Below are 23,663 nucleotides of genomic sequence, written 5' to 3'. Positions count from 1 at the left end.
CGTAGTTATAGCAGTTGTCTATAAGCACGTTTCTCTCTTGTTGATTAGCAATAGAACGGCTAACTTCTTCCTTTCTTTTTTTGTCACGACTGGACTTGCTGAAATAAATGATCCAATTATTATTCCAGTCACAGGAAAGGTCTTATATCTTGAACAAATAAAAAGAGTAATGACTGTAAACTTGTTTTTTTTTCACAATCTTTCTGAAGTTTGGTACGGCGCTCGGTAAAAAAAAAAGCGTCTGTTCAAGTCGCCATCTTGGCACCTCCCACGGAATTCCAACTCGGACTCTGGCCTTTTTATTTTTTTAATTCAAAATACAGATCAACAATTTACATTCTTACATGATACAAAACAGAACGCAGGTATTAACGAGAAAATCCTGAAACAAACAATATATAATATTTTTTAAACAGTTCTAGTACAATTGTAGCCACTCTAAAAAAATCTTATTGTAATGATTGAGGAAAATGTTATTATTGTTATTGTTCACTAGGGTTAATGTTTTAATAAAATAGTTAAATTCATTTAAAAATGTGTAATTTTGGTAAAGAATTTTGGAATTTTTGTTTGTGTATGAAGTATTTGGCAACAAGAATAAAACAACAACAGTGGTCTTGTTATCATTGCAATAGTAACATATATCTTTCATGTCAAAAACATAGGCAGTGTTCATAATGGTAAATAAGTATTTTGCAAGGTTTTCCCAAAATTCAGACACAAATTTACATTCAAAGAACAAGTGAGACAGATTCTCACCTTTTTCACAGAAAACACAGATATCATCAATTGCCACACATGTGGATATCATAGAATTACATGGATATATCTTATGTAAAATTTTCAAGTCCACTTCCTTAACTTTGTTTGGTATACAATATTTGTAAGGCCTTTAACCATGCATTTTTCCAGACAATGTCAGGAATAAGCATGTTCCAGAAAAACTTTCCTCTCGGTGTAAGTTGGTTTTGTGAATTAAGAATTTGTCTTATATATTTATTACAAGATTTCTCAAGTATGCCCACACCTTCCAATCTGAGTTCTGGACAGTGATGCCAATTTAGCAATTTTGTTGCTAGATTTAGCAACTTTTCAGACTACCCTGCCAACTTGTTTTTCAAACAGCACCTAGCAACAAATGTAGCTATTTTAAAACATGTATTTGAAACTTTTAGCAAAGTTTGAAAAGTGACTCAAACGCTAAAATGCATGCATTTTCCCTCTAAATGACACAAAAACGAGGCAGCAGGCCAGCAGCAATTTCAGTAAATCATTGTTGTCTGACTGCAGCAGCAGTAGTATGGGTTGGACGAGCCAAACCCAATGAATATAGTTGCTCACGAATGTTTGATCTTGAACAGAACTTACAACATCAGTCAACATGTCTCAATCAAAATTGTACAGCCAGAAGTACAGTGGGAGTCTGTACCTGAACAAATGTCAAATCATATTTTTTTCCGAGATGGCCAGTCAATTTGAATAACGTTGTGTATTCTACGTAATGACGCAGTTTTACGTTATCACGCAATGACATCACAACGTAATTTAGCAACTTTTTGTGCTTCTAGCCACTTCGCCTGAAAATGAGTTGACAACACTGGTCCTGGATCAACTTTGTGATCATTACCAAAGCTAAGATGAGTTTTCATTAGTGTAGTTAGACCACTGGGAACGGCTTTGATCACATTAATAAACTCCGAAAGGTATTGGAAACTATTTTGTTCATATGTGAGAATATTACCCTTGTTGTCGAAAACATCAAGAACAAAGTCAATATTCCTATCATGCCAGCTGGAGCAGACCAATGACTTATTCTTTGTAAGACGCAGGTCTTTTTTTCTAAAGCTCCGACGTGAAGAGCACTGACCTCAAGTCAGAGTACGTTCTTTGCCATTTTACTGTAATATTTATTAACACAAACATAATTTAAAACCCGTTCTCAAATTAGCAAAGCACTTTTTTTCCCCAACATATTCACACACATGATGAGAAATGTACATTGTGGTCATTACCACTATCAAACGCTAGATGTCCTGACATGACCGTCCAATCTGCTATATCCTCCAGACACCACTGTCCTAGTAGCTCCACTCCGGGTGAAGCGCGGAACGGAAAACAGAACCGGTCGAGAAGGAACGTTAACATTGTAGTGCTGGTTTTGTGCATAAATGACTAAGTTTCCGATCTTTGTCAATTGTTATACGTTACTGAGCGTGTGAGTTGAAATAGCCGAATAGCGGTTATTATTTTAGTTTACCATGATGTCAGACTGGGCCTCCATGCGGGTGAGGGGTTTTTTATTATCCAAAAGCTAGTTGCTAACTAGTGAACAATCGGCTAACAAAAGTTATATCAAGATATTGGCCTGTTGTTATAAAAGAAGATGTCAGGCTTTAATTTCGGGTCTGGATCCACGAACACCGGCGGAGGGTTTTCGTTTGGAGGCACTGCCAGGTAAGAAGTGTTGGCCACGGCTCACGGAAATTAGCTGATTTATCTCGATTTATTATGTTAATTAACTTACCCAGCATGGATTGTTACCAACTGGCTAACTAGGTAGTTAACTAACGTCAGCTATCCAGTAGTCATCGTAATAAACCCCACTGTTAAAATGGTGACGTTAAGTAGTTCCCTAACTATATTAGATTAAAGAAGCATAACGTTACTACTTAGTCCAAGGACCTTCTTTAGCTACATGCTGTGTGTAAATGCCGAACTGTCTCTGGAGTGGAAGCCAAAACAGCCACATACTCCCAACTAAACGCGAGTCGATTCTCAATTGCGGTACGGTTCTAGAAACATAAATCCCGCTACTTTCACATCACAGCAATAATTTCACAAATGCAAAATACACTGTTTTAACTGTTGCAGCGACAGTTTTTTTCAGTGACAACATAATTATGGCACCTGTCTTCCGTTTTACACAGACGTTCAGAAACTCAGATAGCTAATTAGTACAGGTAGTCCAGAGTCTTCCTCATTCACACAGGTCGTCTGTCTTCCGTATGTTTACCGTAAACAAGCGCAGTAACATGGAAATGTGACCATGTGGGAATCCTAACCCTATAAAGATTGTATCACTTTAACCTTTTTTGTTTTTAGAAAAGTATTTCAAGCTGATATGAAAGATAAGGACCTCATGCTTCCAAAACCATGACTCGTATGTATAATATGGAACTGAGAGTCATGATCAACTGCTAACTACCACATGTGCTATGGATGCATCAACTACTTGTGTTTCTCTTCTGAATGTGTGTGTTTGCTAGAGAGAGAGAGGCTGTGTGATTGTTTGTAATCAGTGTGAGTTTTAGACTTGGGGCTGTGCTGTCATCCTTACTGTACCCATTCAACATCAAAACCGATATACATTGTTTGTGATGGTGTCATAAAAACTGTAATATAACAGGTGAGGCATATTTGCATAGTAATGTTTTGTACTTCACACCTCCCTCTCATTCTCACCCCCTCTCTCTAGTACCCCAGCTGCAGCAGTTATGGGTGGCTTTACTCTGGGGGGTACAGCCTCCACCACCACCACCTCTTCTCTGGGCCTGGGGGGGTCCCTGTCCGCTCAGAAACCTACTGGGGGGTTCTCCTTTAACACTCCTGCCTCAGGTAGGTACACACTAGAGGTCGATTATTTAGGGCCGGTTTCAAGTTTTCATAACGATCGGAAATCGGTATTTTTGGACACCGATTTGGCTGATTTAAAATAATAATATTTTTTAATTTACACCTTTATTTAATCTTTATTTAACTAGGCTAGTCAGGTAAGAACACATTCTTATTTTCAATGACGGCCTAGGAACAGTGGGTTAACTGCCTTGTTCAGGGGCAGAACGACAGATTTTTACCTTGTCAGCTCGGGGATTCAATCTTGCAACCTTACAGTTAACTAGTCCAACGCTCTAACCACCTGCCTCACGAGTAGCCCGCCTGTTACAGTAAGAAGCCAAGGTAAGTTGCTAGCTAGCATTAAACATATCTTATAAAAAACAATCAATCTTCACATAATCACTAGTTAACTACACATGGTTGATGATATTACTAGTTTATCTAGCGTGTCCTGCGTTGCATATAATAGATGTGGTGCGCATTCGCGAAAAAGGACTGTCGTTGCTCAAACGTGTACCTAACCATAAACATCGATGCCTTTCTTAAAATCAATACACAAGTATATATTTTTAAACCTGCATATTTAGTTAAATTGCCTGCTAACATGAATTTCTTTTAACTAGGTAAATTGTGTCACTTGTCTTTCAACAGAGGGTAACGTTATATGCAGCAGTTTGGGCCGTCTGGCTCGTTGCAAACTGTGTGAAGATTATTTCTTCCTAACAAAGACAGCCAACTTTGCCAATCGGGGGATGATTTAACAAAAGCGCATTTGCGAAAAAAGCACAATCGTTGCACGACTGTACCTAACCATAAACATCAATGCCTTTCTTAAAATCAATACACAGAAGTATATATTTTTAAACCTGCATATTTAGCTAAAATAAATGCATGTTAGCAGGCAATATTAACCAGGTGAAATTGTCACTTCTCTTGGGTTCATTGCACGCAGAGTCAGTGTATATGGAACAGTTTGGGCCGCCTGGCTCGTTGCAAACTAATTTGCCAGAATTGTACGTAATTATGACATAACATTGAAGGTTGTGCAATGTAACAGCAATATTTAGACTTAGGGATGCCACCTGTTAGATAACATACGGAACGGTTCCGTATTTCATTGAAATAATAAATGTTGTGTTTTCGAAATTATAGTTTCCGGATTAGACCATATTAATGACCTAAGGCTCGCATTTCTGTGTGTTATTATGTTATAATTAAGTCTGATTTGATATTTGATAGAGCAGTCTGACTGAGCGATGGTAGGTAGCAGCAGGCTCGTAAGCATTCATTCAAACAGCACTTTCGTGTGTTTTGCCAGCAGCTCTTCGCAATGCTTCAAGCATTGAGCTGTTTATGACTTCAAGCCTATCAACTCCCGAGAGATTAGGCTGGTGTAACCAATGTGAAATGGTTAGCTAGTTATTGGGGTGTGCGCTAATAGCGTAACAAACGTCACTCGCTCTGAGACTTGGAGTAGTTGTTCCCCTTGCCCTGCAAGGGCCGCGGATTTTGTGGAGCGATGGGTAACGCTGTTTCGAGTTTGGCTGTTGTCGATGTGTTCCTGGTTCGAGCCCAGGTAGGGGCAAGGAGAGGGACGGAAGCTATACTGTTACACTGGCAATACTAAAGTGCCTATAAGAACATCCAATAGCCAAAGGTATATGAAATACAAATGGTATAGAGAGAAATAGTACTATAAATACTATATTAACTACAACCTAAAATCTCTTACCTTGGAATATTGAAGACTCGTTAAAATGAACCACCAGCTTTCATATGTTCTGAGCAAGGAACTTAAACGTTAGCTTTCTTACATGGCACATATTGCACTTTTACTTTCTTCTCCAACACTTTGTTTTTGCATTATTTAAACCAAATTGAACATGTTTCATTATTTATTTGAGGCTAATGCATTATATTAAGTTAAAATAAGTGTTCATTCAGTATTGTTGTAATTGTCATTATTACAAATACATATTTTTTTAAATCGTCCGATTTAATCGGTATCAGCTTTTTTTTTGGTCCTCCAATAATCGGTACCGGCGTTGAAAAATCATAATCGGTCGACCTCTAGTACACACCACACACACACGTTTTTACGACTGTCTGTCTGTCTGTCTCCCTCTGCAGACCTGCCTCATTGCTTGTTTCTTTCACCCACGCACAAAGAAATGCACAGACATCACATAGGTGATTATTGTAGTTATGGAGTTGTGTTCTTGTTTCACTGCAGGTGTTGCTGCACCCTCTAAAGACCGTACGTTAGGCAAATGCTCTGTCACCGTAGCGACACATCGGTCATGACGTCCTCGTCTACCATTGGCTGATCCCAATTTGAGCCTTAGCTTGACAAACCAGTAGCAGTCTCTGCAGATGAATTTGTTCTCGTTGATGTCATACGGTTGAATCTACCTTTTAACCCAGCTCTTTCCTGGTCTCTCCCAGGTGCCCCAGCAGCCTCTACCACGGGCTTTAGTATGGCCTTCAATAAACCATCTGCCTCGGCCCAACCCTTCTCCCTCACTGCTGCCTCCTCGGCCCCCTCAGGGGCAGGACTGACGCTAGGCTCCGTCCTCACCTCCACCGCTCCACAACAAGGAGCCACAGGATTTGCTCTCAACCTAGGGGGTGTGGCCCCATCCACAGGTCTATCGTTGGGTTCCAGTATGTTCTCCAACATGACTTCTACTGGTTAGTTGGTTAGTTAACTACATCTGTCTGTTCTCTAACATGGATCCTACTGGTTAGTTAACTACATCTGTCTGTTCTCTAACATGACTCCTACTGGTTAGTTGGTTAGTTAACTACATCAATCTCTTATCTCTCCTTATTTAGAGGTAGTGTATGATCTGTCAGTTGTTTTCTTTGTGTGTCACCTTTCTGGTGATGTAATAGTCTTAGGTCTGTGTCAGTCCAGTCTGGGAGGACTGGGGTCAGCATTACGCTTGTATGAGACTAACACATGTGCGAGCTTGATTCTGTATGTGTGTTTGTGTCATCGGGTTTATTTGTGTTAACTCTTGTGTGTGTTTCCAGGTTTGGCCCAGACCACTCTTGGTTCAGGGGGTTTGACGTTAGGTTCCCTAGTCTCTACTTCGACGGCGATCTCAACAGCCCCCAGCCTTGGACTGGGCGGAGTTGACTTCAGCACTTCCTCAGAGAAAAAGAGTGACAAATCATTAGGGGCCAGCCCACAGTAAGTACTACTGACTGACACCTGTCTGGACCAGTAATATTCCGCAGTGTGACCAATGACGGATTGCAGTTGCCCCTTATGGTTGTCATAATGAGTTTCTCGCTCTCTCTTTCAGGGACAGTAAAGCGTTGAAAGATGAAAACTTGCCTCCAGTCATCTGTCAGGATGTAGACCATTTCCAGTAAGTGAGGAAGCCGTGCATCGTCATGTGCCTGTGTCTACGCACATCTCTAACACGGTGGTCATGAATATCCATTGTGTTGACGTGTGAGTTTCTACCGTCCTGTAGGAAGTTTGTGAAGGAGCAGAAGCAGGTTCACGAGGAGATCAGCAGGATGTCATCTAAAGCCATGCTGAAGGTTCAGGACGACATCAGGAGTCTCAAACAGCTGCTGTCTGTCAGCGCCTCGGGACTACAGAGAAACGCCCTGGCTATAGGTCACCTGAAGATGGAGGCTGCGCTGGTACACACACTGAAGTCACATTGTCCTTTGAGGAATTCAGGATCAAAACTAAATTGCCCTTAGTGTTGCTGGGCTTGATAGTGGGGGTCTCCCTGTGTGTGTGTGTGTGTGTGTGTGTGTGTAGGAGTTGAAGAATGCAGACATAGCTCTACGGACTCAGAAGACACCCCCTGGACTCCAACATGAAAACACAGCTCCCTATGAGTAAGTAGTCCCATCATCTTCACACCCCCCTGAACTTACCTTATCACATTGTCCTTTAGAACCACACAGATTCATCTACTACATTTTATCCCTAATAAGTTGAATCCTGTCTCTCTCTTCTGTCATTCTCTCTTTATGTGTCTCTCTCTCTAGTTATTTCCGGTGTTTAGTGGATCAGTTTGAGGTCCAGCTGCAGCAGTACAGACAGCAGATAGAGGAGCTGGAGAATCACCTCTCTACACAGGGCAGTGGATCACACATCACACCACAGGGTGAGAATCACCTCTCTACACAGGGCAGTGGATCACACATCACACCACAGGGTGAGAATCACCTCTACACAGGGCAGTGGATCACACATCACACCACAGGGTGAGAATCACCTCTCTACACAGGGCAGTGGATCACACAACACACCACAGGGTGAGAATCACCTCTACACAGGGCAGTGGATCACACATCACACCACAGGGTGAGAATCACCTCTCTACACAGGGCAGTGGATCACACAACACACCACAGGGTGAGAATCACCTCTACACAGGGCAGTGGATCACACATCACACCACAGGGTGAGAATCACCTCTCTACACAGGGCAGTGAATCACCTCTCTACACAGGGCAGTGGATCACACATCACACCACAGGGTGAGAATCACCTCTCTACACAGGGCAGTGAATCACCTCTACACAGGGCAGTGAATCACCTCTCTACACAGGACAGTGGATCACACATCACACCACAGGGTGAGAATCACCTCTCTACACAGAAGCAGTGGATCACACAACACACCACAGGACTCCTGACTTCACACACTGTGTTTGTTGTGTTTCTCTCTTCATACTGCATGTGTAGATCTGTCTCTGGCCATGCAGAAGTTGTACCAGACGTTTGTTTGTCTGGCTGCTCAGCTCCAGTCAGTACACGAGAACGTCAAGGTAAGTCCTACAGACCGCTAACAACATCACCTTGACCAATCTCCAAGAGCTATAAATAAAGGTATTTAGAATGAAGCGATTTAGGTTCTTCCTCTATGGTAGATCCTGAAGCAGCAGTACCTGGGATACCGCCGGGCCTTCCTGGAGGACTCCACTGATGTTTTCGAGTCCAAGCGGGCGGCCAGTAAGAAGTGGAAGAGCGCCCCACGCATCACAATCGGTCCCGCCCCGTTCGGCAGTGTCCCTAACGCGGCAGCGGTCGCCATGGCAGCCACGCTGAGCCAGCAGCAGCCCGGCCCAGGTGTGAACTCCGCCTTCAAGTTCTAGAACCCTGACCCTTCATATTTGACCTTTCATCTTACCAACCCCTCAGTCTGACAGAGGGAGGAGGGAGAGCGAGAAAGTGGAGAATGAAAAGCAATGTAGCAGGTGCCAAACATTTAGTTTAGTTCATTTTCTTTCTCTGGAAAGGGGGAGAGCTGGAGGAATAGAGGAAGAAAACATGAAAGGATCATAGCCAGTGCCAACAAACCCTTTTTAGTCATTTCTTTCTGTGGTTTGGCGCTAAATGTGTCAGAAGTTACCAGGCTGTTTGTTGAAACCGCCTGTCCATAAACCTAGCAACCATTTATTCATTGGGTAGTCTAGTGGTTAGAGCGTTGGGCCTGTAACTGAAAGGTCGCTAGTTGGAATCTGACCCTACTTGATAATGGAATTCTCTGGCTGTGATTTTACTCTGAGGGTGTCTCAGGGAGAGTTGGGATATGCAAAAAAAACACATGTCCAATTCTTTGTATGTGTGAAATAGAACAAACCTAAGCATCCACCAAATGATTATTATATTCAGATGGCTATGCTTTTCTTCTGTCTCTCTCTCTCTCTATCGATCTATATCTAAAATAGAAGCACTTAACATGATATCAGTAAGGCTCTTCCTCTACTGGAAACAAGGAGGGATGGGACCTAAAATGAAGGATGAATAAAGAAGTGTAGAGGGTTCAGATTACTGGACACACTGGGGTGTTCATTCACAGCTCTCAGATCTGTCCCAGACAGACTAGAATCCCTTCAATGACTGAACCTGGAGGCTGAATGTCTTTCGGTTCAGTCTCTATTTGAAGATAGTTTTAATGATGGTGCTTTGTGGTGAAGCTGAATTAGTCTGGTTTTATTGAGAGTAACATATCGTATAGTATGTGGTGCTGCCAAGTGAGTGTTCGTTCTGGCACCCTTTAGGAGTCAAATCGGTTTAGGTCCAAAACTGAGCCTCAACTTGTTTTTTTTTTTTTGGGGGGGGGGGGTTTGTACAAACTGGTTTAGATGAGGACCGTGTGTGCGTGTGTATGCCTTGATGCACACTTACAAGTTAGACCGACAGTGTACTGCACGTGTCAGTCTCATTCCACGGAGGGCCGAGTCTCTGCAGGTTTTCTGTTCTGCCTGATAGTTAATTGACCCGGTGTCCCAGGTCTAAATCAGTCCCTGATTAGAGGGCAACAATGAAACAAGGCAGTGGAACTGGCTTCAAGGTCCAGAGTGTAATTTGAGGGGTGGATAGCCTAGTGTTACTCCGTTCCTTCAGTACCCACCACAGTACGCTTGTGTTGTAGTCCTGGACACCAGATTCTACTGGTCAAGGGCTTGATGATTAGTTGACAGGTAGGATCTGATGTGCTTGTCTGGGGACATGACAGAAATATGTACTGTTGGGGTACCAGAGTGGGGGAACACTGACTTACTGTACAGGTCATGCAGAAGAGGTTGTTTTCTGTGTTCATTTCAGTTAAAGATTTGAAGTGTTAATGAAATGAATCCCCTTTTGTAACCATGGCAGGTTCTTAAAGTTACCATGGCGTTGTCACGGCAATAATAGCAGGCTCTGGTTACCAAAATGGCCAGGTGTATGTATGTGTCTTTATGACTTTATTTGCATTGTAGATAGAACATGGACTGACTGCCGTAGCTGGTAATGGTCATTGGGTATAACCAGAGTATCCCAACCAGGGTTTCCTAACCAGGGGTACTAGGACTATCCACAAGGGGTACTGGAGAAGACTCATGAGACATAGGGCATGAGGGGGTACTAGGACTATCCACAGGGGGTACTGGAGAAGACTCATGAGACATAGGGCATGAGGGGGTACTAGGACTATCCACAGGGGGTACTGGAGAAGACTCATGAGACCATAGGACATGAGGGGGTACTAGGACTATCCACAGGGGGTACTGGAGAAGACTCATGAGACCATAGGACATGAGGGGGTACTAGGACTATCCACAGGGGGTACTGGAGAAGACTCATGAGACCATAGGGTTACTGGTAAAATGCATGAGGGGGTACTAGGACTATCCACAGGGGGTACTGGAGAAGACTCATGAGACCATAGGGTTACTGGTCAAATGCATGAGGGGGTACTTCAGGGGTACTCCGGGCAGAACACAATTCAGTTGGTGGTGAAGTACCCCAAAAAGGTTGGGAACCACTATTCTGAAGCACGTGTCAAATTCATTCCATGAAGGGCCGAGTGTCGGGGTTTTCACTCCTCCCTGATTAGTAAGGCACTCCTCTCACAAGGTTGTCTGGGTCTTCATTGATAGGAAAAAACCAGACACTAGACCCTCCATGGAATGAGTTTGACACCCCTGGTCTAAATACACACTTCTACCTGACAGTCCATCCAACTTTGAATGTATCTCTCTCTGTGTGTTCTCCATGAACCTTTTTGAGATAATGATTTATCAGTATTTCCTACACACACTCCTTAACACTGGCGGTTGGTCTACCATGCAGGCCTAGCTGGCTCCAAGAAATAGATAGCAGAGGGGCTGATGACCTTCTGTACAGACGGAACCTAGTTTTCTTTAGTTTCATTATCTATTCAATAGAAGGGCTTCAGTATTACATCACTCACTAGTTTATCAAGGGAGAGACCGTGATCTTGCTGCTCGTATCGACTGCTTGGAGAAAGCCAGTGGGAACATTGGTGCCAAGAATCAGTATTTTTCTGTATTCTGAGTGACAATTTGTGCTCTGAGATAATCAACTGCTGCTCTGACCTGTCTGTCCACCCTCTCACGCTAACCTTCCAGAACCACTCTGAAATATTCTAGAATGAGTAGATAATGTGGAACTGGAACTCTGATTGGTTCTGGAACTCATAGGGCTGCTGCAGATGGCAGGCTCCTGTTAGTGTATAACAGTGATGGCTAACAGGACTATGATGAATCTTGGGCCTTTTTGAGGGCTTCAATGAGATCAGAAGACTGGTAGTGGTTGGACTGACTGGCTGAGACAGTCCCTCCACTCAGTGTACCGACTCAGGGCTAGCTACATAGAGCCAGGGAGCTGCTCTGGGATGTAGTATGTACAACACTGATGTTATTGGCTGGAGAGGTGTAGTTTCCCTATTGGATTACTTTACTAACACAGATGGCAATATTGGGGCCTGTTCTGGGTGGTTTGACATATTTTATATATACATTCAGTTGAAGTCAGAAGTTTACATACACTTAGGTTGGAGTCATAACTCGTTTTTCAACCACTCTACACATTTCTTGTTAACAAACTATAGTTTTGGGAAGTCGGTTAGGACATCTACTTTGTGCATGACACAAGTAATTTATCCAACAATTGTTCACAGACAGATTATTTCACTTATAATTCACTGTATCACAATTCCGGTGGATCAGAAGTTTACATACACTAAGTTGACTGTGCCTTTAAACAGCTTGGAAAATTCCAGAAAATGATGTCATTGCTTTAGAAGCTTCTGATAGGCTAATTGACATCATTTGAGTCAATTGGAGGTGTACCTGTGGATGTATTTCAAGGCCTACCTTCAAACTCAGTTCCTCTGCTTGACATCATGGGAAAATCAAAAGAAATCAGCCAAGACCTCAGAAAAATAAATTGTAGACCTCCAAGTCTGGTTCATCCTTGGGCGCAATTTCCAAACGCCTGAAGGTACCACGTGTACTATTGTTTGTACAGATGAACAAGTATAAACACCATGGGACCATGCAGCTGTCATACCGCTGAGGAAGGAGACGCGTTCTGTCTCCTAGAGATTAACTTACTTTGTTGTGAAAAGTGCAACTCAATCCCAGAACAACAGCAAAGGACCTTGTGAAGATGCTGGAGGAAACAGGTCCAAAAGTATCTAAACGAGTCGTATATCGACACAACCTGAAAGGCCACTGCTCCAAAACCGCCATAGAAATGCCAGACTACAGTTTTCAACTGCACATGGGGACAAAAATTGTACTTTTTGGAAAAATGTCCTCTGGTCTGATGAAACAAAAATACAACTGTTTGGCCACAATGACCATCATTATGTTTGGAGGGAAAAAGGGGGAGGCTTGCAAGCCGAAGAACACCATCCCAACTGTGAAGCACGGGGTGGCAGCATCATGTTGTGGGGGTGCTTTGCTGCAGGAGGGACTGGTGCACTTCACAAAATAGATGGCATCATGAGAGAGGAATATTGCGTGGATATATTGAAGCAACATCTCAAGACATCAGTCAGGAAGTTACAGCTTGGTCACAAATGGGTCTTCCAAATGGACAATGACTCCAAACATACTTCCAAAGTTGTGGCAAAATGGCTTAAGGGCAACAAAGTCAAGGTATTGGAGTGGCCATCACAAAAATTGTGGGCAGAACTGAGAAAGTGTGTGAGAAAGGAGGCCTACAAACCTGACTCAGTTACACCAGCCCGGTCAGGAGGAATTGGCCAAAATTCACCCAACTTTATTGTGGGAAGTTTGTGGAAGGCTACTCAACGTTTGACCCAAGCTAAACTATTTAAAGGCAATGCTACCAAATACTAATTGAGTGTATGTAAACTTCTGACCCACTGGGAATGTGGTGAAAGAAATACAGGCTGAAATAAATCATTCTCTACTATTATTCTGACATTTCACATTCTTAAAATAAAGTGGTGATCCTAACTGACCTAAAACAGGGAATTTTTACTAGGATTAAATGTGAGGAATTGTGAAAAACTGAGTTTAAAAGTATTTGGCTAAGTTCTTTTGATACACTGCAGATTTTGCAGGTTTTCCTACTTACAAAGCATGTAGAGGTCTGTAATTTTTTATCATAGGTACACTTCAACTGTGAGAGACGGAATCTAAAACTAAAATCCAGAAAATCACATTGTATGATTTTTTAAATTTGCATTTTATTGCATGACATAAGTATTTGATCACCTTCCAACCAGTAAGAATTCCGGCTCTCACAGACGTGTTAGTTTTTCTTTAAGAAGCCCTCCTGTTCTCCACTCATTACCTGTATTAACTGCACCTGTTTGAACTCGTTACCTGTATAAAAGACACCTGTCCACACACTCAATCAAACAGACCCCAACCTCTCCACAATGGCCAAGACCAGAGAGCTGTGTAAGGACATCAGGGATAAAATTGTAGACCTGCACAAGCCTGGGATGGGCTACAGGACAATAGGCAAGCAGCTTGGTGAGAAGGCAACAACTGTTGGCGCAATTATTAGAAAATGGAAGAAGTTCAAGATGACGGTCAATCACCCTCGGTCTGGGGCTCCATGCAAGATCTCTCCTCGTGGGGCATCAGTGATCACGAGGAAGGTGAGGGATCAGCCCAGAACTACACGGCAGGACCTGGTCAATGACCTAAAGAGAGCTGGGACCAAAGTCTCAAAGAAAACCATTAGTAACACACTACGCCGTCATGGATTAAAATCCTGCAGCGCACGCAAGGTCCCCCTGCTCAAGCCAGCGCATGTCCAGGCCCGTCTGAAGTTTGCCAATGACCATCTGGATGATCCAGAGGACGAATGGGAGAAGGTCATGTGGTCTGATGAGACAAAAATAGAGCTTTTTGGTCTAAACTCCACTCGCTGTGTTTGGAGGAAGAAGAGTACAACACCATCCCAACCGTGAAGCATGGAGGTGGAAACAACATTCTTCGGGGATGCTTTTCTGCAAAGTGGACAGGACGACTGCACCGTATTGAGGGGAGGCTGGATGGGGCCATGTATCGTGAGATCTTGACTAACAACGTCCTTCCCTCAGTAAGAGCATTGAAGATGGGTCGTGGCTGGGTCTTCCAGCATGACAACGACCCGAAACACACAGCCAGGGCAACTAAGGGGTGGCTCCGTAAGCAACATCTCAAGGTCCTGGAGTGGCCTAGCCAGTCTCCAGACCTGAACCCAAAAGAAAATCTTTGGAGGTAGCTGAAAGTCCGTATTGCCCAGCGACAGCCCCGAAACCTGAAGGATCTGGAGGAGGTCTGTATGGAGGAGTGGGCCAAAATTCCTGCTGCAGTGTGTGCAAACCTGGTCAAGAACTACAGGAAACGTATGATCTCTGTAATTGCAAACAAAGGTTTCTGTACCAAATATTAAGTTCTGCTTTTCTGATGTATCAAATACTTATGTCATGCAATAAAATGCAAATTAATTACTTAAAAATCATACAATGTGATTTTCTGGATTTTTGTTTTAGATTCCGTCTCTCACTGTTGAAGTGTACCTATGATAAAAATTACAGACCTCTACATGCGTTGTAAGTAGGAAAACCTGCAAAATCGGCAGTGTATCAAATACTTGTTTTCCCCCCTGTATATATATGCGCATGCAATAAGGCCCGAGGGGGTGTGGTATATTGGCCATGTACCACAAACCCCCGAGGTGCCTTATTGCTATTCTAAACTGGTTACCAATGTAATTAGAGCAGTGTTGTCATACCCGTGGTATATGGTCTGATTCACCACGGCTGTCAGCCAATCAGCATTCAATGCACGAACCACCCAGTTTATATTTATATATTAAACCAGTGCTTGTTGTTGTTGATGCATATATCTGACACCAAATAATATTGTGTGCCTTTTGAAACTTGACATATGAATAATTGTTTGCGCTGCATTTTTCTCTGGCACATGCTAGTTCCTTCACTCGTGGAATCTTGAACCATTTTGGAGAACTTATCAAATACAACCATAGCAGCTAGGTATTAACAGTCGGTTGTGTCCTTGAACTGTTTGTCTCGTTTATGTAAGTGGAATTGCTTTCATTTGACAATAAATTAGTTTTTAAAGGAGCGACCTTGTCTTTGTTTCTTTTTGACTGGTAAATCATTTTAGAAATCCAATTGGATTTAAGAGAATTAACTAATACTATAGCGGAGCCTGAAACTCTAAAATCCAATTTGAGAACTGCTAAAAAGAAACAAGACTGGTGCCCTGAGATTGAGTGACGGTCCTAACTGCCATGTTTCTATCACATCTACTTTAAGGCAATTCCATTGTAAGGGTGATGCTGAGACTGATTTTTCCAAAATGGATGTCAAACAAAAACCAGTGATTGCAAAGTTAATCAAACCATACAACTCTATGCACAAGGACGACTTAACAACTTCCACCATCTACACTGTTCTTCAAGTACAGGGCATTCGGAAAGTTATCAGACCCCTTGACTTTTTCCACATTTTGTTACGTTACAGCCCTGTTCTAAAAATGTATTAAATTGTTTTTCCCCCTCATTAATCTGTACACAATACCCCACAATGACAGAGAAAAAAACAGATTTAAATAAAAATGTTTGAAATTTTTATTTAAAAAAATACAAAACTGAAATATCACATTTACATAAGTATTCAGACCATTAACTCAGTACTTTTTACTTAGTATCTCCCATTCTTCTCTGCAGATCCTCTCAAGCTCTGTCGGGTTGGATGGGGAGCGTCGCTGCACAGCTATTTTCAGATCTCTCCAGAGATGTTCGATTGGGTTCAAGTCCGGCCTCTGGCTGGGCCACTCAAAGACATGTCCCGAAGCCACCCCTGCATTCTCTTGTCTGTGTGCTCAGGGTCATTGTCCTGTTGGAAGGTGAACCTTCACCCCAGTCATAGGTCTTGAGCGTTCTGGATAAGGTTTTCATCAAGGATCTCAGTACTTTTCTCCGTTCATCTTTGCCTCGATCCTGACTAGTCTCCCCGTCCCTGCCGCTGAAAAACATCCCCAAAGCATGATGCTGCCACCACCATGCTTCACCGTAGGGATGGTGCCAGGTTCTCTAGATTTGAAGGTTTGTATTTAGGCCAAAGAGTTCAATCTTGATTTTATCAGACCAGAGAATCTTGTTTCAAGTGGGCTGTCATGCGTCTTTTACTGAAGAGGACTTCCCTCTGACCACTCTACCATACAGGCCTGATTGGTGGAGTGCTGCAGAGATGGTTGTCTTTCTGGAAGGTTCTCCCATCTCCACAGAGGAACTCTGGAGCTCTGTCAGAGTGACCATCGGGTTCTTGGTCACCTCCCTGACCAAGGCTCTTCTCCCACGATTGCTCAGTTTGGTTGGGCGGCCAGCTCTAGGAAGAGTCTTGGTGGTTCCAAACTTCTTCCATTTAAAAAAAAATTGAGGCCACTGTTTTCTTGGGGACCTTCAATGCTGCAGAAATGTTTGGTACCCTTCACCAGATCTGTGCCTCGACACAATCCTGTCTCGGAGCTCTTTAGACAATTCCTTTGACCTTGGCTTGGTTTTTGCTCAGACATGCACTGTCAACTGTGGGACCTTATATAGACAGGTATGTATGCTTTTCCAAATCATTAAAAATCATCTCAGTTTTGAGCCTTGTAGCAAAGGGTCTGAATACTTATCTAAATAAGGTATTTATTTGTTTTTATTTGAATACATTTGCAAACATGTCTGAACCTGTTTTCACTTTGTCATTATGGGGTAATGTGTGTAGATTGAGGGTAGAAAAACATTATTGAATCCATTTTAGAATAAGGCTATAACAATATGGAAAAAGGGGAAGGGGTCTGAATACTTTCCGAATGCACCGTCAATGCGTTTTTGTGAAATGTTTAGTGGAAGAAAAAAAAAAGTTGTCCTTGTGCGAAGAGTTGTATTGTTTTTAGTTTTGAAATCCATTTATAAAAATCTGAGTCTCAGCATCACTCCGATTACCGGGGAATTGCCATTTACCACGTGATCTGTGAAAATCAACCCACAGTCTCATAGTTCCATTATCACTAATAAGCAGCCTATCAGTAGTCATTAGGTATATCAAGGGGAACAACTTAGATGTGGCCATAAGGTTAGTGTTGGGATGGGAGTCTGAGAAGACTACTGGAGTCTAATGTAATATAGAGCCACTGATCCACAGGGCCCTGAGATGTTACTCTGTTCACACTCTTGGACTCACACACAGTCTATACCTCCACTGAACGATGCAGAGGAGAGGGGGGAACTTGACTTCAGTAACAGACTGTAGTACAGAGGAGTAAGCTATGTTCTCTCTGTCTGTCTCAGGGAGACAGGCGCCCCTGGGGTCTGGCTTGGGAAACCCCTTTGCCTCAGGAGTGGGCTCTAGCACGGGCTCTTCAGGCCTTGGAGGTAGTACCTGTCTTTTTACATTAGTCTGTCTCATCCCCATCCATCTACCTCTCTTCCTCCTACTTTTTACAATCCCTTTCTCACTCTCTTGATCTCTTTATTTTTATCTCTAACTTCTTCTGTTCCTCATCCTCTCTTCCTCCCCCTCTTGTATAAGACAGGTGGCAGTATTAGGGAATGTATCTGAGTTTTTAAGCTCTTCACTATCTAGGGCTGAAACAACAGTCTGCTTGTAGCTGGGGTCTGATGTGGGTCTCTGCTTTACTCTCTTCATTGGATACCATCTGCTTTTTCCTCAATGGTCTACTCGTCAGTATATCCTGTTTGGATACCAGCTGCTCTTTCCTAATTGGTCTACTCTCAGTACACCCTGTTTGGATATCAGCTGCTCTTTCCTCATTGGTCTACTCTCAGTATACCCTGTTTGGATACCAGCTGCTCTTTCCTCATTGGTCTATTCGTCAGTATATCCTGTTTGGATACCAGCTGCTCTTTCCTCATTGGTCTACTCTTAGTATACCCTGTTTGGATTCCAGCTGCTCTTTACTCATTGGTCTACTCTTAGTATACCCTGTTTGGATATCAGCTGCTCTTTCCTCATTGGTCTACTCTCAGTATACCCTGTTTGGATACCAGCTGCTCTTTCCTCATTGGTCTACTCTCAGTATACCCTGTGTGTCAGTGAGCCATTACGGAGGCTTAACTCCCTCTTTTCCTCACACGCCCTTGCAGTTTGTGTGTGTGTGTCCGCCCGCACCCGCTCTTTCCGTCTTGTCATAGCAGCATAGTTAGTGTGTCTGTGTGTCCATGAAGCTAAGCTCTCTCTCTGTGTCTGTCTGTCTGTCTGTGTCTAGTATGCCACAGCAACACTCATGTCTGTCTGTCTGTGTCTAGTATGCCACATCAACACTCATGTCTGTCTCTCTGTCTGTGTCTAGTATGCCACATCACCACTCATGTCTGTCTGTCTGTGTCTAGTATGCCACAGCACCACTCATGTCTGTCTGTCTGTGTCTAGTATGCCACAGCACCACTCATGTCTGTCTGTTTGTCTGTCTTTGTCCAGTGTGCCACAGCAACACTCATGTCTGTCTGTCTGTCTGTGTCTAGTATGCCACAGCAACACTCATGTCTGTCTGTCTGTGTCTAGTATGCCACAGCAACACTCGTGTCTCTCTGTCTGTCTGTCTGTATCTCAGCAACACTCATGTCTGTGTCTGTCTGTGTCTCAGCAACACTCATGTCGTAGCAGCATATAGTGTGTGTCCAGGAAGCTAAGCTCTCTCTCTCTCTGTCATGTCGAGGCAGTATAGTTAGTGAATGTCTTACTAAAGCTTGGCTCCCTCTTTCCCTCCTGCAGTATTTGGTGGGGGTCCAGGTTTCGGGGGGGTTGCGACGGGGGGCTCATTTGGTTTCTCCTCCGCCAGCAAGGCCTCGGGAGGGAGCCTGAGCGCAGGTACACACACACTCCTCACCTCATGTCTCAGCAGACACCTTGTGAGCATTCTAAATATTAATAACTCATGTTTTCTTTTTTCCTCCCCCCAGGTTTTGGTAGCAGCAGTAGTTCGGGGTTTAACTTCAGTAACCCCGTGCTCAACGCGTCTGCCGGCCTGACGTTTGGAGTGTCCAACCCTACCGCCACGGGCTTCGGCACGGGAGGTCCCCTGCTACAGCTCAAGAAGCCCCCGGTGGGAAACAAGAGGGGCAAGAGATAGTCCACCGGTGCTCTGAGGAGCAAAGGGAACAGTTGGGTAACAGTTAGGATTTGGGGAGGGAAAGCTGATCCTAGCTCTATGACTTCCAGAACTGTCCATGTTTGTATAATGGGTTAAATTGGTCGCAGTCCATCTTAGATGGATTTGGGGAGGGTAGGTTTATTCTAGATCTGTGCCTAAGGGTGACTTCTAGAGCAGTCTATGGGAGGTGGAGACGGGGGGTAACAGTCTGTCCCAGATCTCTATTTTTATATCTGTCAGGGAGCATGGGGGGGAGGAGCAGGATGTGGGGAGGGAGGTGGGTAGGAGCAGGATGGGGGGGAGCTGGAGGGAGGAGGGGGAGCAGGAGGGAGGAAGGGTAGTAGGAGCAGGAGCTAGAGAGGAGGTGGTGTAGGAGCAAGATGGAGGGAAGAGGTGGTGTAGGAGCAGGATGGAGAGAAGAGGTGGTGTAGGAGCAGGATGGAGGGAAGAGGTGGTGTAGGAGCAGGATGGAGAGAAGAGGTGGTGTAGGAGCAGGATGGAGGGAGGAGGGGGGGTAGGAGGAGGGGGAGCAGGAGGGAGGAAGGGAGGAGGGGGAGCAGGAGGATGGGTAGTAGGAGCAGGAGGGAGAGAGGAGGGGGAGCAGGAGGGAGGGAGGATGGGTAGTAGGAGCAGGAGGTAGAGAGAAAGGGGTATAGGAGCAGGATGGAGGGAGGAGGTGGTGTAGGAGCAGGGAGGAGGGTGTAGGAGCAGGATGGAGGGAGAAAGGGGTATAGGAGCAGGATGGAGGGAGGAGGTGGTGTAGGAGCAGGGAGGAGGGGGTGTAGGAGCAGGATGGAGGGAGGAGGGGGGGTAGGAGCAGGATGGAGGGAGGGTAGGAGCAGGATGGAGGGGGGGTAGGAGCAGGATGGAGGGAGGAGGGGGGGTAGGAGCAGGATGGAGGGAGGAGGGGGGGTAGGAGCAGGATGGAGGGAGGAGGGGGGGTAGGAGCAGGATGGAGGGAGGAGTGGGGTAGGAGCAGGATGGAGGGAGGAGTGGGGTAGGAGCAGGATGGAGGGAGGAGGGGGGGTAGGAGCAGGATGGAGGGTAGGAGCAGGATGGAGGGAGGAGGGGGGGTAGGAGCAGGATGGAGGGAGGGGGGGAGAGTAGGAGCAGGATGGAGGGAGGGTAGGAGCAGGATGGAGGGAGGAGGGGGGGTAGGAGCAGGATGGAGGGAGGGGGGGGAGAGTAGGAGCAGGATGGAGGCATATCTAGCTAGTAACTAGTTTCAACAAACAGTTGAAACCGATCAGCACATTTGGAGAACTTTCATTACCTGTGTGTTACATTTAAAACCTTTTATTGTTTCATCGTGAATGCTGGGGGGGGGGTTTATACGCTGTGTGTGTGCGCATTTGAGAGAGCGAAGGAGTGTGTGTGTGTGCATTTGAGAGAGCGAAAGAGTGTGTGTGTGTGCATTTGAGAGAGCGAAAGAGTGTGTGTGCATTTGAGAGCGAAGGAGTGTGTGTGTGTGCATTTGAGAGAGCGAAAGAGTGTGTGTGTGTGCATTTGAGAGAGCGAAAGAGTGTGTGTGCATTTGAGAGCGAAGGAGTGTGTGTGTGTGCATTTGAGAGAGCGAAAGAGTGTGTGTGTGTGCATTTGAGAGAGCAAAAGAGTGTGTGTGCATTTGAGAGAGCAAAAGAGTGTGTGTGCATTTGAGAGAGCAAAAGAGTGTGTGTGCATTTGAGAGAGCAAAAGAGTGTGTGTGTGTGCATTTGAGAGAGCGAAAGAGTGTGTGTGTGTGCATTTGAGAGAGCGAAAGAGTGTGTGTGTGTGTGCATTTGAGAGAGCGAAAGAGTGTGTGTGTGCGCGTGCAAGGGAGAGAACTCGGCCATGCTGAATGTCCCACACAGCCCTTCATACAAGTTAGAACCTGAAAGGGATCGATCATAACCATCATTGGAAATAACCTCTGTACCGGAACTGGTGTCAGTCAGTCAGTCAGTCAATAGATCACGGTCTTATTGTATGGTGGGTGGAGGGTGATCCTATTGCTGTCTGTTTTCCAGTTGTCTATTCTGATTCTCTGTCACCAAATAGTGATGCCATTAGCTTTTCTTTTCATCTGAGGTGATGAAGGTAAACTTGTATTTTCAAACAGCGGTTTAATAATAAAAGTTATGTTGATGATTCTTTGCCTTGGTATGACTGTTATTGTTGAAATGTTTCTCTTCTGAGCAGACAGGCTGTCCATGTATAAATGGAAAAGACTAAATGGGATTCTTGGGATGTCTAACTCTGACGTCAACCCATTGATGTTTAAATGTAAACTGTAAGAGTTAAGGCACAGATGGAACAAGAAGCTATGGTTAATTATGAACATATTAGTTATAAATGTCTGGTTAGGGTTTAGGGTAGGGAAGTCACAAGGATGATGAGGCAGCCTATAGGAAGGTCAGACACTGCCAGGACAACAGCCTCTCCCTCAACGTCAGCAAGACCAAAGGAGCTGATAGTGGACAACAGGAAACGGAGGGGCGTGCACAACCCCATACACATCCATGGGGCTGTGGTGGAGCGTGTCGAGATCTTCAAGTTCCTTGGTGTCCACATCACTAAGGAATTAACAATGTTCACACACACACCAACACAGTTGTGAAGAGGGCACGACAGCGCCTCTTCCCCCTCAGAGGGCTGAAAAGATTTGGCAAGGGCCCTCAGAACCTCAGTTCTATTGCTGCACAATTTAAGAGCATCTTGACTGGCTGCATTACGGCTTGGTATGTCAACTGCAAGGCACCCAACCACAAGGCGCTACAGAGGGTGGTGAGTACGGCCCAATACATCCCTGGGGCCAAGCTCCCTTCCTTCCAGGCGGTGTCAGAAGAAGGCCCAAACAATTCCGACTCCAGCCACCTAAGCCATAGACTTCTCTTTGTATAGTCAAGAACTGAATATTGGAGAATTGAATAGTTATGTAAGAGTTGTTACCCTGTCTCTTTCTCTGTGATGTCATTCTAATGGGATCCATAAAGAACACAACCCTGTCTCTTTCTCTGTGATGTCATTCTAATGGGATCCATAAAGAACACAACCCTGTCTCTTTCTCTGTGATGTCATTCTAATGGGATCCATAAAGAACACAACCCTGTCTCTTTCTCTGTGATGTCATTCTAATGGGATCCAGATAGAACACAACCCTGTCTCTTTCTCTGTGATGTCATTCTAATGGGATCCATAAAGAACACAACCCTGTCTCTTTCTCTGTGATGTCATTCTAATGGGATCCATAAAGAACACAACCCTGTCTCTTTCTCTGTGATGTCATTCTAATGGGATCCATAAAGAACACAACCCTGTCTCTTTCTCTGATGTCATTCTAATGGGATCCATAAAGAACACAACCCTGTCTCTTTCTCTGTGATGTCATTCTAATGGGATCCATAAAGAACACAACCCTGTCTCTTTCTCTGTGATGTCATTCTAATGGGATCCATAAAGAACACAACCCTGTCTCTTTTTCTGTGATGTCATTCTAATGGGATCCAGAAATAACACAACCCTGTCTCTTTCTCTGTGATGTCATTCTAATGGGATCCAGAAATAACACAACCCTGTCTCTTTCTCTGTGATGTCATTCTAATGGGATCCATAAAGAACACAACCCTGTCTCTTTCTCTGTGATGTCATTCTAATGGGATCCAGAAAGAACACAACCCTGTCACTTTCTCTGTGATGTCATTCTAATGGGATCCAGAAAGAACACAACCCTGTCTCTTTCTCTGTGATGTCATTCTAATGGGATCCATAAAGAACACAACCCTGTCTCTTTCTCTGTGATGTCATTCTAATGGGATCCAGAAAGAACACAACCCTGTCTCTTTCTCTGTGATGTCATTCTAATGGGATCCATAAAGAACACAACCCTGTCTCTTTCTCTGTGATGTCATTCTAATGGGATCCATAAAGAACACAACCCTGTCTCTTTCTCTGTGATGTCATTCTAATGGGATCCATAAAGAACACAACCCTGTCACTTTCTCTGTGATGTCATTCTAATGGGATCCATAAAGAACACAACCCTGTCTCTTTCTCTGTGATGTCATTTTAATGGGATCCAGAAAGAACACAACCCTGTCTCTTTCTCTGTGATGTCATTCTAATGGAATCCATAAAGAACAAAACCC

At 44.2% G+C, this 23,663-nt stretch overlaps 1 protein-coding gene and 1 long non-coding RNA gene across 7 annotated transcripts; one reads left to right on the top strand and one right to left on the bottom strand.

Annotated features, from left to right (window-relative positions):
* The first annotated feature begins 1,570 nt into the window (after positions 1–1,570).
* Positions 1,571–21,668, top strand: LOC110489583 (nucleoporin p58/p45). 6 transcript variants are annotated; one of them, XM_036943703.2, is made up of 13 exons: positions 1,571–1,703; positions 3,476–3,615; positions 6,061–6,306; positions 6,652–6,811; positions 6,927–6,992; positions 7,101–7,275; positions 7,400–7,479; positions 7,633–7,751; positions 8,336–8,418; positions 8,521–8,719; positions 17,717–17,800; positions 19,161–19,256; positions 19,349–19,658. In XM_036943703.2, the coding sequence occupies exons 2-13, from the start codon at positions 3,495–3,497 to the stop codon at positions 19,516–19,518; spliced, it is 1,599 nt and encodes a 532-aa protein (XP_036799598.2). In that variant the 5' UTR covers positions 1,571–1,703; positions 3,476–3,494; the 3' UTR covers positions 19,519–19,658. The 6 variants fall into 6 exon arrangements, with proteins under 6 accessions (XP_036799598.2, XP_090055380.1, XP_036799596.2 ...); XM_036943701.2 differs by lacking the exon at positions 1,571–1,703 and adding an exon at positions 2,041–2,454; XM_036943704.2 differs by lacking the exons at positions 1,571–1,703; positions 19,161–19,256 and adding an exon at positions 2,041–2,454 and having other exon boundaries at positions 19,349–21,668.
* Positions 10,963–13,852, bottom strand: LOC149977384 (uncharacterized). Its single transcript, XR_016486539.1, has 2 exons — positions 13,741–13,852; positions 10,963–13,708 (listed from the first exon to the last, which is right to left on the bottom strand). It is a non-coding gene; the product is annotated as an uncharacterized LOC149977384 (long non-coding RNA).
* Positions 21,669–23,663: the final 1,995 nt, after the last annotated feature.

Source organism: Oncorhynchus mykiss, chromosome 15, assembly GCF_057628025.1.
Source record: "Oncorhynchus mykiss isolate SJ-2025 chromosome 15, ASM5762802v1, whole genome shotgun sequence".
In the NCBI taxonomy this organism is placed as follows: domain Eukaryota; kingdom Metazoa; phylum Chordata; class Actinopteri; order Salmoniformes; family Salmonidae; genus Oncorhynchus; species Oncorhynchus mykiss.
This window is presented reverse-complemented; position numbering and strand designations above follow the sequence as displayed.

Bases quoted from the DNA above. Each gene is read 5' to 3' on its own strand.
- LOC110489583 (XM_036943701.2), top strand. From the start codon at position 2,384: ATGTCAGGCTTTAATTTCGGGTCTGGATCCACGAACACCGGCGGAGGG. The intron at 17,801-19,160 runs GTAGTACCTGTC...TCCCTCCTGCAG, and splicing joins GGGCTCTTCAGGCCTTGGAG to TATTTGGTGGGGGTCCAGGT. The intron at 19,257-19,348 runs GTACACACACAC...TCCTCCCCCCAG, and splicing joins GGGAGGGAGCCTGAGCGCAG to GTTTTGGTAGCAGCAGTAGT.